The 14,999-nt window shown below is 44.0% G+C and overlaps 2 protein-coding genes across 10 annotated transcripts in view; one reads left to right on the top strand and one right to left on the bottom strand.

Annotated features, from left to right (window-relative positions):
• The first annotated feature begins 1,529 nt into the window (after positions 1-1,529).
• Positions 1,530-10,607, top strand: CABYR (calcium binding tyrosine phosphorylation regulated). Of its 3 annotated transcripts, none has more exons than XM_084620933.1 (6): positions 1,530-1,604; positions 2,623-2,802; positions 2,909-2,962; positions 5,662-6,642; positions 8,737-8,889; positions 9,807-10,607. In XM_084620933.1, exons 2-5 carry the CDS (start codon positions 2,655-2,657, stop codon positions 8,883-8,885), a joined length of 1,332 nt encoding a protein of 443 aa, XP_084477059.1. In that variant the 5' UTR covers positions 1,530-1,604; positions 2,623-2,654; the 3' UTR covers positions 8,886-8,889; positions 9,807-10,607. The 3 variants fall into 3 exon arrangements, with proteins under 3 accessions (XP_084477059.1, XP_084477057.1, XP_084477058.1); XM_084620931.1 differs by having other exon boundaries at positions 8,242-8,889; XM_084620932.1 differs by having other exon boundaries at positions 1,603-1,657; positions 8,242-8,889.
• Positions 10,608-11,350: 743 nt separating this feature from the next.
• Positions 11,351-14,999, bottom strand: part of OSBPL1A (oxysterol binding protein like 1A) — a 141,279-nt gene continuing 137,630 nt past the window's right edge. For all 7 annotated transcript variants that reach the window (XM_084620925.1, XM_084620924.1, XM_084620926.1 and 4 more), the window contains one exon: positions 11,351-12,483. In XM_084620925.1, the coding sequence (XP_084477051.1) occupies positions 12,381-12,483 (103 nt within the window). In that variant the 3' untranslated portion in view covers positions 11,351-12,380. The remainder of the gene's footprint in view (positions 12,484-14,999) is intronic.

Genomic DNA, 14,999 nt, shown 5'->3' with positions numbered 1-14,999 from the left:
GCTTGAGCCCCAGCACCTCTTTCATTACAAATTAAGCACCGTGCTCAAGCTAGTAATGAAATGGGGATACAGCAGCTGAGTTAGAACTCAACTACTAATCCAATTACTCCAGTAACCAATTCACTGGCCATGTGTCTACTCACTTGAATTAGCTCCAAAGGAGTAACTGGACTAATGCAAACTAACTGTTGCAATGAAGACAAGCCTGAAGATACCTGTAAGAGGCTGGCAAAGCCCTTGTGTATAATGAATTGTCTTCTGCTTCTACAAACAAGCCAGAAAAGAAGTTGCCTTTTATAATGTGGTAATTTGTTCTGGGAGCCTGGTACAGAGGCAGTTGTGCTAGAGAAAGTCTGGTCTCCAGCTTGAGGCAGGCCAAGTCTGAACTCATACTGTTCTGGGTCATGTTTTGGCCAGAGCACCACCTAGACCCAGCACAAAGTGGAAAGTCTGATGAGGGCAGTGAAGGCTAGCACACTGATAACTCTGATTTTAGGATTATGCTGACTTTGACAGTCTGTCATAGTCAAGGAAACTGAAATCTACTGTAGCAAAATCTCCACCCTGTTTTAACTACTCCCCTCGCTCTTCTCCTCTCCTATTATTTTATATGCAATGGGGGTGAGAAACGTTGGTATGTTTAGTTTTTCAGATAAGTAGTTTTTTAATGTCCTTCAAAGGTGAAAGCCTGAGTTATGTAAGAAAGCAGAGCTAATACAATTCTAGTTAATAGTGGCTACTACAATTCAGTCTCCGCAGTACTTCCTCCTGCTTACATGAAACCCTAAGATAGCAGAGCAGGCACTAGGCAAAAGCAGACTAAGCTATTGCTTAGGGCCCTGAGCAGCTTTGTATGATGTGGGTGGAGGTGGGGGAAAGAGGGGAAAATATTCCTGCTTAGGGCCCCCAATGAGCTAGCTCTGCTCTGCCTAAAAGCTCCAATTTAGACTCGGGAAAAAGCCTATGGCAGCAGCCTCATCCAGGTGCGTTTTGCGGCTAGTTTTTAAAATTTGGCATTTCTGAAACTTAAAAAGATTGGACTGGTGGGGACATTTTTATACGGGCATAAAAACGTAAAAGCTCCCCGCCCCACCTCATGCAAGGAAAGCCCGAACTTCTAGTTCGGGTGGGAGGCGGTCATCACTTATCGATCAATCCTTTATTTACAGACGGGGGCCCGGTTGTTTTCAGACGGTATTTCGGTAACCCAGACCCCGCGTGGAATGGCGGAATCGAAGGAAAAACGAAGCGGGGCCCAGTTTGTCAGTTTCTCCCAGCTGGAGAGAGCGGGGAAGCCCGGCGCTGGGAGTACCGGCCAAGAAGCCGCCACCTCTGCCCTGAAGCCAGCTGCTGACAAGCTGCCGGGGCATCCCTGTTTCTCATTGGCTGTGAGCCCGGAGCGGCCACGCCCCTCGCCATTGGTGACCACCCGGCCTGGGTAGGGGTGTGCGAAGAAGGCGTTGTGACTTCACAAATGGAACTCTGTCACCTCCCCGGCCCCGCCCACCACGACCCCCCACCTATAAAAGGCCCCGCCTGCGGCGGACCCCTGTAGAGGAGGCTCCGGCAAGGGAGGCGGCGGCGGCGGAGGAGGAAGCGCAAAGGTCTGGGCTGGAGCCGCTGCCCCCGGCCCCGGTTGATATTCGGGGGCGAACAGGTTCAAGGGCCGCTGTGCAGGGGGGCAAGATTTCGTCCCCTAGTTGGTTCAGTTCGGTTCCCCGGGGCCTGTCCCAGGCGGGGAACACACCCCGGGTGGGGCGGAGCCGGTCTCGGCTGTGCAGGGCGCTGCCTGGCCGAGCCGAGCCGAGCCGGGGGTGGTGGCGGCGACGAACCGCGCCGCCCACGGGCACTTTGAGGAAGCGATTAGCTAACGCTTGAGTGTAACGCGCCCCCCCCCCCCTTTCCATCAGGGATCTCCCGGCCCTTCAGCGATGTCTGTGCCAGTCCCACCTTGCAGACGGGGGAACCGAGGACAAGTTTTTAGCTCAGTGTCTCGTAAAATCTGGATTTATAAAATTAGTGGCTGAATTATGTTTAAAATAACCCCAAAGAGAAGTTGAAGAATTCAAAAGTGCTTAAGACACTGGTGATGTCCCTGAGAGCTGGTGCTTTAATAGGAACTCGCTGACTTCGTTTTGGGCAATGGCTGAACTTTTCTGAGCAACACGTTGGGTCATTACACAAAGTAAAGCTGTTTCCCCATGTTTATCCCCCCACCGCCCACTGTTCCGCAGACGTTCTTGTCAACTGCTGGAAATGGCCCACCTTGATGATCACTACAAGAGGTCCCCCCCCTCCCGCTGGTAATCGCTCACCTTAAGTGATCACTCTCCTTACAGTGTGTATGGTAACACCCATTGTTTCATGGTGTGTATATAAATCTCCCCACTGTATATTCCACTGAATGCATCCCATGAAGTGAGCTGTAGCTCACGAAAGCTTATGCTCAAATAAATTGGTTAGTCTTTAAGGTGCCACAAGTCCTCCTTTTCTCATTGGTAGTTAGTGTGTCTTGGGGATTGAGAGGGCCCAGGAGAATCAGCATCATCTGCCATGGTGATAAAGCCTGGAACTAGCCTAGGAGGCTACACACAGTACTTACTCAGATATTTTTTGTTGTAGTTGTGAGAGTGATTTGTCGCCAATCGACGAAGATGCATTCTTCAAAACCCAGGCTTGTTGTTCCATATGGCCTCAAGACTTTACTCGAGGGAGTGAGCAGAGCTGTTCTCAAAACCAGTCCAAGCAATATCACTGAGTTTGCAGCTCTCTACTTCAGAGAGCTAATTGCATTTAGAGAAGGTTTGTTCTTGCTTATATGCTGTGATACTTATTCGGTACATTTGAAAAGCTGTTATTGCAGAATGCTAATCAAACTGTCCATCTTAATTTATACTTTTACCTCCAGAAAATCCTAATTTGGATATAACAGACCTGGTTAGAGAATTTCATTTCACAAGAGGTAAGAAAGGTGTCAAATGCTGCTCTTATTAAGCTCTTATGTTTTAAAATACAGTGTATTGTGATTAAATCATTCAAACCTGCATGGTCATGAACAATCCCCTTTAAATGATCTTTTGACCATTTTCATTATGAATAGTAACTTAAAGTTATTTAGGATCTGTCATCACAATGTACCTTTACGAAGTATGGGCCTAATTTTATGAGATGCCAAATGCCTTCCTTTGACCCCTCACAGGATGGGACCCTAAAGTACATACAGGAATCCCTGCAGACAGATGCCTTTGGTGCTGCAGCTGGGTAGTGGGGAATCCAGGCTCTCAGTTTAGGGTCTCGTCTGCACAATGCTTGTTTTTGGCACTTGAAGTGCCATATTTCCATTTAGCAAAGAATTTCTCTGGCAGAGATTGTAACATGACTGTGTCACAAGGAGCCAAATCTCAGTTGTAGAGTACTAGCAGGTGTTGCATTAATGATGTCATATATCAGAAATTATTCTGGTCTTATTGGCCTGGAGACCCATCAGTCATCTGCTTGCATCGTCTTGAACTGACCTTTCACTCACCTATCGACTCCATTATGACCCAGTCTTCTCGCCTCAGTTTGCTCACCCCTGCCCCTCCCCCTCTATTCAGTTGCATGTGACCCTGTTGGAGTTGTAAAGGAAGTTGTTGGAAAGGTATTCAGTCATCGGCCACAAAAATGGCAGGCTTTTCTCCTCCCAGCCTTTAGATAAGGGGAAAGGGTGCTTCTTGGAAGCTAAGGGTCTCTTCCCCCCTCCAGTATTTTGTCATGATACCACAGGCTTGGACCAGGTCTCTAAGACTTGCAAGTTGTCTTTGTGACATCACAGGTAGAGCTGTGCAGAAAGTAAGTTTTGAAAATGCACCTGGCTCCAGCTAAAAGGACTCTAAAGCTATTTCGGTAGCTTGGGCTGGTGCTCTGAGAGAAGAAATTATTACTGGTTGTGTTTCTCAGAACTGACAGGAGGCCATGTGGTCTAGCTACCAGAGTAGGAATTGGAAGATTTGAGTGCTGCCCCCTTACCTGCTACAACTTCGGGCAAGTCACTTTGCCTCTGTGGCTCTGTTTTCGTGTCCTGCTCTGTCTTGTCTATTCAGACTGTCAGCAGTTTGGGACAGGAATTGTTTCACAATGTCTATACAGTAGTGCCTAACACACGGACCCCAATCTCAGTGGGAGCCTCTTGGTGATACAGTAAAAACGAATCATAATGACTAACTGAAAGGTAAGAACAATGCAATTTATTAAGTAGTGTGCTGCACACCTGGGCATTAGGTACAGGGAGAATGATCCTCATCACTCTGATGCTGTGTCCTAAACTGGTGACTGCCTTTGAAGGGATTAGTTGATGTGCCCCAGCACAGAACAAATGCTCCTGGGAAAGCAATAGGGTGGATGGTGGGGGAGGAAAGTGCTAAGGACACAAGGCAGCTGTTGTGCCTGTAGAAGATCATTTACATGTGTTTATCTCCTATTTTTTCTGCAGCTGTGAAGGGAGCTTTCTGATTGCGGGGCTGGGTTGTAAATGGTGTATGCATTGAGAGAGGCTGGGTTGCCAGTCAGTGTGTGTAATTTAGAGAGAGTTTTTGCTATTAGAGTTCAAATTTGGCATGAATAGAGGGTTCTAGATTTGTTATAGCTCTTCTGCATTCCTGCTCCTTCTTCCTCTGGAACCTCTCTGGGTGATCTTATCCACACATGACATTAGGTACCATCTCAACACCAACTCCCTCCCCCTGCCCTCAAGATCTCTCTCTCTCTTCCCTGCAGTTTCCCACTTCCCTCCATGCAATGCCATTTTTGCATGTGCAGTGGCCAACAGACTAAACACAATTTAAAAAAAGGAGCTCCTTCTCTTCTCCTCCTCTTTTTCATGTTTTCAACCATAATACCCATGAAAATCCCATCAGTTTTTCCTATTTCTCTCTCCAAAATCCACCCCCGCATCTCTACTGCCAAAACCTTGCTCCGCGTCTCCCACTGACACATACATGCTGCTTCTTTAGGTAAGACCTGTGGGGCAGGGGCTATGCAAACACTCCAGTTTTATGGGATTTGTGATACGTGTCCCCAACATAATTTGTATGAATCCAGAATGCTTTGATGCTCCAGGTAGGTTCCAAAGGGAATGATACATTTCTCAGGTTAAGTACTTGCTTGTAGTTGGATTGATTTGCCTTTTCCTATTGACTCTTCTGTTTTTTTGCCCACAACTTTTTTTTTTTTTTTTTGGTGGTGGTGATGGTGTGGGGAAGAAGATGGCTCCTATGATGTGGGGAAAGAGAGGGTGGGTTTAGCACTAGTAAAATTTTACATCTCCTGCTCCATGACTTTTAGCTTGTGCGTTAACAGGCAAACAGAAATCCCATGGTCTACCTCTTGAATCTAGAATGACCTGACAAATTCACTTGAAAGCAGGGGTAGTCAATATTTTTTTTTTGGTCAAGGTCCAAATATCTTGGTCAAAGTGTAGTCAAGGTCCTGACTCCAGAGAAAATAATAAAAATAAATAAAAAGATTTCAGGGTCAGTTCAAAGCCTCCGGTGGTCTGAATTTGGCCCGCAATCTGCCTATGGACTACCCCTGCTTTAAAGCCTTGATAAAGTATTAAACAGGCAGGTTGTATAGCGATAGTTGGAAGCACCTGCTAACTTACTGTTGCGTTCTTTTAATTAGTAGAGGGCTGGACTGATAGAATGCCAGAAAAGAGAGCTGACCTTGGAGACAAGTTTATGCAAGATATAAGTGTGGTGTCTCCACTTTCTGAGGAACCAAAACAAAAGGAAAAATCCACAGACACAGAGGAGGACCAGTTGCACGAAGGCCCTGAACCTGAATTCAGCAGCAAAACTACCCAATACCCATCGACTCACTGTGAACTTTTAGAAAATGAACCATCCCCTACGGGACCTGAACCATCCCCTAAGGGACCTGAACTTGCCTATGTCCCAGCTGATCCTGCACAGCTTGCTGCACAGATGTTAGGTAACACTGATTCTGTTCATTCTATGAAGGATGTGGGAACAAGTGTGCAGTCTCTTCCTGAACTGTCTCTGAGCTCAGAGAACACAACAGCTGCACCAGTAGAAGGTGCTGCTGAAGACGCTACACTTACCCCAGCCGCTGAGCGTTCTGCAGAGTCCGTTAGGCTGGAGTCAGCGGTTCAAAGTCAGGCCTCTGTTGTCCTAGGGCCCTCCAGCAGTCAGGCTGAACGATCAACAAGTGATGTAGATCAAGCTTCCTCAAACCCCTTGCAGGATGAACCACCACCACCTGCTCCTCCACCATCTCCTCCTCCTCCACCACCACCACCACCATCTCCTCCTAAAGATCCATTAGAGGCTGTGCCTTCCCAAAGCGAAATTGAGGTTACATCAACCATTCAGGCTATGCCAATACATACTGATGATGAGCCTGCTACTGAAGGAGAGGTTCCACCTTACGTAGAGCAGTTCCCGCAGCAAATAGTAATTCCCTTTTTAGAACAAGTAGCTTGTCTAATAGAGATTCAGCAGCCACTAATGCCTTCACTAAATGCAGGTCAGTTTACATGCACTAAGCTCTTAGATCCATCTGCAGATGATGCAGAATGTGACCCTGAAAGAATGGAAACTACAGCGCAAATGGCATCAGCTGAGCAAGGTTTTATTATGTCAGGTAAGAAAGCCCAATCTTAATGAAAATTTCATATTCCAGGTTAACAGTGCTGTAACTCAATCGCTAAATTATTAAATGCAAGCACCTACGCCAGTGCAAGGCTATGGGAGAGATTGAACTTCCTCACTTTAGAGCACGTAAGGAGCTTTGGTTCCCTCTGCAATCGCCTGGCCCCAATGCACAGATATTAGATCTCTCTTCAATTTGTTCCAAAATGTGTGACTAATTGTGAGTAAGACCTATAACTGCTCTTGGATTAGTGTTGCCTGCATCAGAGGAACATGCGTTCACAGGTTCCTGCAAATTGATTTGTTGTGGCATCAGAGGTGCAGACAGCATTTACTCCAGGAGCCAGAGTGGGAAGCCCCAGTACAAAAGGTATGTGGGGGTGTGCTTTTGAACAGCTCTGAAAGGGTCTTGCTGAAAGTGAGCCACACAGTTTGAGGCAATGGCAGAGATTTAAGATGTAATACATGTGCCTTGTGGCTGAGGAAGGGTGATGCGGGGGTGGCCAGAACTTTGAATGTGGCCTCACTTTGAAAGTTTTAAACCCTAGCCATTGCATTAACATAGAGTTTTTGCATTTAAAAAAGAAATGGTGGTGGTTGCCTGCACTGTCCTGTTCTGCAGATGGGTTGAGGTGGGTGGACGAGGCACTTGGCAGGGGGCTCTGCAGATGGGAAGAGGGTCTGGCACTTGTCTTCCTGGTGAGGTGCCACTGGAACAAACTCCTCACCTGACAAGTACCCTATGCACACTCTCTCCTCCCAGCTGCAAACCCACTCTTCTCTGTCCTCTGTGACAAGTGCCCAGCCCACCCCCTGCTCCCAGCTGGAGAATCCCTCCTGTGTCCCCTTCTCCAGTGAGAAGTGCCTGCCTGACTCCCGCTGCTACTGCAGAACCCCTCTTGAGCCCCTTCCAGGCCCCAGGAAAGGTAGAGGTGTTAAGACGTATCAAAGCATGTTACCGAACTATTGTGTTAAGCAACACCAAGGGATTTGCATGGCTGAAGTAAGGAATAACGGTGTTGTGGTGCTGTAGTTATGTTGGAGGCAGCACACCTGATCCCTGTTTGGGTGTTGATAAACTTTCTTTCTGAGATTATCCTTTGAAAACATTGGCTGTAAAACGTTAAGCTCCCATGGTACTTTGTGTGGCAGCTAAATAGAAATTGCTGTTTAACTTTGGATGTCCAGCTATAAAAATATTACCCTGGGTCCAGATGCATTTTTCTGTTTGGTTTTAATAAACCAAAACATTTAAGTAAGTTTTGACAAAACTGACTTTTGGATGGGGGGCAGACTGTAGCAATTCCCCTGATGCTGGCCATTCAGAATCTCCCCGGCTTGGCAGCCCAAAAGGAAAATGTTAAAAGCCACTGAAAAGAGGGACTTAGAACAGGAAGAGTTAACGGTCTCTTTGGCCATAACTCCAGCACCAGTTCTGCTGCTGTTCTTTTCATGTCAGCTATGCAAAAATCCCAATCAATCTTCTCTAACATGCTTTCTTATGGCATACATAAGTATAGGCATGTTATATGTAAGAGATTGCAATTCATAGCGCCTGATACCAGCAATTTTTTAAATTTTTATTTTATAGCAATGGCAACAACCGAAGCGGGACAACCACCACCATATTCTAATGTGTGGACTCTCTATTGTCTAACTGATTTGAGCCAACAAGGTCGAAAGTCACCACCACCCCTTCCTCCTGCTGGAACTGGTGCTCCTTATCCCCAAGCAACCCTCTATATATCTAGTGGGAAGGAGCAACAACCGTTCCTACAACAGCAGCTGACACCACAAGGTCCACCACCACAAGTATCCTCTCCAACTTATGTGATGATGGAAGAAAGCAAGAGGGGAAATGCACCACCTTTCATATTAGTGGGCTCTACGGTTCAGAATGTACAGGACTGGAAGTCTATTCCTGGCCATGCTGTCCTTACACAGCATGACACGAGTGCTGTGAGGAGATTCACTACAGTACCTGTACCAGTTGCCAGGCCAGCAGATCTGAAAATGGCCATGCCAAACCCCAATTCTAATGTTGCACAAGAAACTGCTAGACCACCAACCCCCGTTTTTCTTTCAGTTGCCATACCCTTAGACGAGGTAATGTCCGCAAAGAGGGGTTCAGCAGCTGGTGATAACCAAGCAGCCATAAATCCCTTTGCAGGAAGCTATGGTATAGCAGGAGAGATTACATTTACTTCTGGCCCGGTCCGCAGAGCAGACTCGTGAGAAGGTAGGCAGTTTCACATTGTGGTTGGGTCTGCTAGGGAGATGTTCGCAACTTAAGTTTTGCTTTATAGTCAGACTTCTTTAACCAGAGGCTGAAGTTTTTGAACTTGGAGGCTTAAAGTTAAGCTCCTAAAATGTAGCCTGGATTTCAGAGTTGCTGAGGACATAACTTCCACTGAATCTAAGTTCGCTTGGCTTTGGCTACCATTCTAGCCACCAGTGTAGTCTGACTTGAAGCCAGTTTGACAGTGGTTGGGACAGCCTCATTCCTCTTACCATTCTGATGCACTAATGCAAAGCTACTATACTTGGCATACAGAGCAAACACTGACCCTCTGTCCCCTAAATGAAAGTAGTGAAAGACTTCTGATTTTAGATCAAACCTTTTTGGAGCAAGCAGTTTCGAGATGGTTTCTCTGTTGTACTTGGCCTTTGCAAATCCTATAAATTGGTAGTTAGATGAAAATTAGCACATCAAACCTGTCAGATGTTTGAAATAGGAAATCAAAGCAACAGGCACTGTAGATTTATACGCCATGTCCATGGTACATGCAGGTGTAAATTCCATCCTGAAGATAGAGGCCCATGAAAAACAGCAGTGTACATATAATGGTGTAAGGGGATAGTGATCCCCCATACAGAGGTGGTACTAGTGTGGCTACACTTCTGATTTTAAGCTTGGGCAGAGCTAGTTCAGCTCTGTCTCCTCCAACTGGCATATACATTTTCCAACTCTAGTGGAGACAAGCCTGACATGAGCAATGTCTAGGATGGTAGAGTGATTTCACAGCTGCCCCCCTGTAGACTGGTAGTCAACAGCCCACCTTCTTGAAAGGATCATGTGTGTGTCAGGGATGAGGGGGGAGAGTGAGAAAACATAATGCTCTCTGTACTTAACTAAATTAATTATTTCTTTAACAGGCTAAGAGGAGATGATGTCATGTGAACAGCCCAGGATGGAAATCTGCATCTTAAAATAATACATTAACTTAATACAAGCACTCAAAACTAATGCAATCCATTAGAATGCCTTTTTTTTGCATTTCTCGAATGTTGGCAGAATACAAACAGATTGTTGAAGAGAAGTAGATAATGAAGCTTCCAAGGGGGGAAAACATCCACCAGCAGCCCAGGCAATGTCATTTATAACCCAATAGAAAAGAATACTTCCCCTCAGTGGCAGGGGCCCCTGGAGCTGTTTAGCTAATAGACAAGTGCACCACGTAGTATTTTGTAAACATACATCCATAAGAAAACCACAGAATAAACAGATTTCAAATTAGTTCCACACAATCCCTTTCCAGAGTAGATCATGCCTTATGCAACAGATCTGTTCCTGGCATAGATTCAGAGTCAAAGCTGTGGACTTAAACTCATTAAGCAATGTCCTTATACTTGGAATGTCCCAAAACAAAGAAATTACTGCTGGGGGTGTGGCACTAATTCAACACTGTTCATTTATTAAGTGAGGGAGTCAATGAGATTAAAGGTTTAAAAAAAAAATCTCACTAGACAGACAGATGCAGCCCTGTGCCATACAAGAAACCAGTGCTCTAGGTGCTTTAGTTAAAACCCATTATAATGGACCTTAGATTTGCCATGGAAGACAGTATAGCTTTGGAGTCAAGTTTATTTCAGGTTTCAGAGTAACAGCCGTGTTTATTTCAATGTCAGTGGTCACTTGAGAATGTCATTTCTGGAGGATTTTAAATGTTTAGAGAAGATGCCAATTTTAATTATCCAGCATCTTAATCTTAAGAAAATTGCTTTGTGTTTGTATCTATTCTATTAAGAGCCCTAGTCTTTATGCCTTGTGAGTTCCCTAGTGATTGCTCCTCCTCTTGGTACCTGCTCTTCTTTTTAAGATGTAGGAAGCAGGTAGTCATCTCTGCCCCAGCTTGAAAATAAAGGAAGCCATTAGGAGAGGGGCTCTGGAGTAGATACCAGCTTCTGGATAAGAAACTTACCTAGGAGGCATATGCCACTGAATAATGGATAGAAATAGGGAAAGAAGCAATCTCTTCAAACACACAATATTTGGAACTGAGTCCTTTCACTGGAACTTAATCAGTTTCAAAAAGCCCTAGGTCAGCGTTTGAGTCAAGGGTGTCACATGAGGCTAGTGGGGTGGGGGATGATTGGGAGATAAAGTTTCCAGAATAATTTCAGGATAGCAAAATCCTTCAAAGTTTGAGACCAACTTCAGTAGAACAGATTACTTGTAGTGATGCATGAGAACCCAGTATGATTCAGCTCCTGCAGTGAGAGTGTTTTCCTCGTTTGCTGAGCACAGTTCTTAGCATGGAAATCACTGCAACGACATACTTTATGAACACAGAACTGCAAGCTTTCAGACACTTCAAGCTAAAGCCACACTCAGCAGGATGGCTTTATAGGAGCAAAGCCATCTACCTGTATCAGCTGATGCAACCCCTAGTATTAAAAAAAAAAAAGAATCTGAGAAATCAGAGCATTGGAAAGCCTTTATTTAGTAGCAATTAATGTAACACTACCCTCCAGACAGCAATTAAAATAGTATACAAAGAGCAGCTGGAAGCTCTGTACCCCAGGTCTATAAGATTTAATGCACCCCAATTAAAGGAGTTAAAGCTGGTGTGTACAGCAGTCTCCATATAGTGCCTTACTGACTTCAAACCACACTTTCTAGGAGGAAGTCTTATGCATTTGTACAGTGCACACACAGGTGCAGTTTAATTTCTCCAGTAGTTCTGTTCCACTGGGTCCTGATTTTTAAAAAGTTTTTGCAATTGTACAATGATGGTGCCAAGCACCCTGTCTTTTCTAGTGCAGTAAACAGATTTTTTTTAAACCTCTTACTAGTGTTCAGATAAGATCAAATTTTTAAATGGCTCTTAATTCCTTAACAAAATGAGGCTGGTAACAAAACATGAAAGAACAAATTCAAAACACTGCACTAAACATGGAATAAATACTTTGAGTAATGTTACCAGCGTAACCTACAGCGTGAACATTTGGGGGATAGTAGTTCTGGAATCACTGGCCGGAATCCAGGATTCTGAGAGAAAGCCATCTTATGAAAGTTAAGTAAATCTTTACAAAAATAACTTGCCCTCTCCTAGCTTTAAGCACAGACTAGTGCAATTCGTACCTGTGCTTTTAAACATTTCTGTGCCACAATAAATCCACCCCAAAGGGCTGTTGTGCCAGCATCATCATTAAAAGAAAGGATCAATAAACACCTTCAAATGTTCTATTTGCTATCCACCAAGACTTAACATAGATGTATTCAGCAAATATGGTAGCGCTAACCCATCAGAAAAATGTCAGCTCTGAGCAGTTCTGTCCATGTTCTCCTCGCCACAGCCTTTCAAATCTGTACCACCATATTTACTGCAGGAGATACTTAATATCCTGTTCAGTAACTTCTCATCTCTTGGAAAAACTGACTAGAAACAAGGAAAATTAAAAAGATTAAGACTTAATTTGCATTAGTCATGGCCTCCCTTTGACATTTTAATAAATGTCAGGTAAATTAAAGTAGTTTCTGTCCCAGTAGTTGCCAGAGTAAAGCCAGTCCTGTGCGCCAGTGTAGGGATTGGGACCTTGATGGAACCACCTGTAAGAGAGGACAGTGTGTCTGTGACTGAACACATTTCATTGTAACAAAGTTCAAAGCTGCTTTGTTGCATCTTTCATGGTGGTTTTCAAACTAGTATACTGAGAATTCAGTGCTGCATCCCCACACTGTTTTAAGTCAGTTCAGACTGTCTTGATTTGCTAGACTTCTCCCTTACAATCCCAGAATGGTTTCTGGCTGAAATCAATGTGGATATGTTGTGATGAGTAGGTGGTAGAGACTGTTGTACAAGAAACTATTTACTTCAAAGCAGTTTTGAAGAAGCCATTTTTGGCATGCATTTAAGAACCATTTATTACACAAGGGCACAAATACACTGCAAACACTGCATTCCTGAAAGCAGAAGTCTATTATTTCACTAGCATCTTGATTTCCCCAAGATTTTGAAACCATTATTTTGGTAAGTGTCAAATACCACAGCTCACGATAATGGGGAGTGGTGATTTACTTCCCAAGAGCAATACAGCTCTTTTGATGGAACAAATCATACAGAACAGTTCCAGCAAGTTTTCTGCATAGTTATAAAATACTGGTGTTTATGTGAGACATAACACCGTAGAGCCATTCTAGGGCATGAGATCGGTCTCATCTGCAGCAAGTTATTTTCATCCTTCCTGGTAGATTCTGCTTGCCTGTTGCTAGAAATACTAGGGTTTCACTTATTGTTCAAGTCTGAGAATGTTTTCAGCTCTCCAGTATATTCACAAACAGTGATAGTTACACATTTGTAAGGTAAGATGTATGAAGGAGCCATACTATTGACAAGTACACTTTTGATGTAGCATGGAGTCCCCTTTTATGGCCTGAGTGTCAGCAACTCTCCTCCCCCGAGCAGTACGACATCATAAGATACCCAATGGTATGTGTTCGTTTGTACGTTATACATCAGGAAGCACATCTTACCACAGCCCAGATAAGTCTCACAGGTATTCCCTCCAATACAAACACCCCTATTAACATAACATGCAATATGTCAACCTTCTCCCCAGTCTTTAAATCTGTGCCCCGTTAGTCATCTCTGCCTCACACCAACATCATATTACACAGGACCAGCCTTCAGAGGGGTGAACTAGATTTTTTTAAAAATCTGCCTGTGTATTTGCCAAACAAACAATGATTGTGGCATCTGAGTGCCCCTGCTGTACATGGCTTTATGGCTTACACTTCAGCCTCCTTTTGGAGCTTAATTCACCCCAGAACAATCCTTGCTTTGTAAACGCCACTGCAATTAACATTGTCTCAAGCATAAGGAACTATTCAGCATCACCTTAAGGTTTCAGAAAGATTGAATAAAATGGAAGTTGAGCATATTGTGGTTGTTTAGGAATATAAATTTTGCCTTTTAAAAACCAGAAAGGCTGACAGCGTTTTATATTTATATATACACACAGTACATTCTATTATGGTCTGTTACGTAATCAAATGAGGTTGCAAACTGTAGCATGTTCTATCTAGATTTAAAAATGTGGTATAGTAGATGTATGTCATCTTGTACAACAACCTGTCCAAGTCTTCAAATCAGTCTTATTCTGTGCCAAGTACCAGTTAAGCTGAGCAGGAAGGACTCTGGAAGATGCAGCAAAATCGTTGCACGACTTATATCTGATCTACTGCTCATAGTTCACATATTTCAAGACCACAAGGGACCACTAGTGTTCATTTCGTCTGATCTCCTGTATAGCACAGGTCATAGAAATGCCCCAATATAATACCTAGAGCAAATTTTTTAGAAAGACATCCACTCATTTTAAAAATTGTCAGTGATGGATTATTCACCGTGGCCCTTACTAAGTTGTTCCAATGATTAATTACCCTTCCTGTTAAAAGTGTACACTTTATTTCTAGTGGGTGGTGCTATAGAAGCAAAATTTAGTTTACTGGGAATAGTGTTAGGGTTCATACACCCAGTGAAGTGAGAATGGAGTGGGGGCTAAGATTGTGAAGGATATAGGGTATACTAGATCAACCACTACCTTGGGAGTGATTGGAGGAGAAAGGAAAGGAGAGCACTAATATTGCTTGCAACAGCATTAGGTGTTCAGTGTGTTTCAGTGAAAGATAAGGTCTTTGTGACAAGGAGCTTAACACAGTCTTTAGACCATTGGCCAAGGTTTTCAAAAGTGGATTAGTGACTGTTTCTGGAAAAATCAGGTATCAAACAGAGCACCCAAACAAACCCCCTCTGATGTCAGGCCCCTTTAAGGTGTCTGAAACTGGGCACCCAAAATCACTAGTCCCTATGAAAATCCTGCCATTATGAAAAGAGTAGACAAAAGACGACCGTAGTCAACAAAAGGATAGAGATCTTGCCTGAAGGAGTGCACTTTTCTACAGTGCGTAGTTAATGATGGTTGCACCATAGACTAGTCACTGCAGATATTAAGCTATGTATTCCCTAAACAGAGGATTGAACATTCCTGGAAATATGTAGAAGGGTTCATCTCAAAATATGGATTGTTTTCTGCATAATTTTCTTAAATAGAGAGACCACAAAG

The sequence above is a fragment of the Lepidochelys olivacea genome (assembly GCF_965140295.1).
Source record: "Lepidochelys olivacea isolate rLepOli2 genome assembly, chromosome: 2".
In the NCBI taxonomy this organism is placed as follows: domain Eukaryota; kingdom Metazoa; phylum Chordata; order Testudines; family Cheloniidae; genus Lepidochelys; species Lepidochelys olivacea.
Note: the sequence above shows the minus strand (reverse complement) of the source record. Positions and strands in the feature narration are given on the sequence as shown.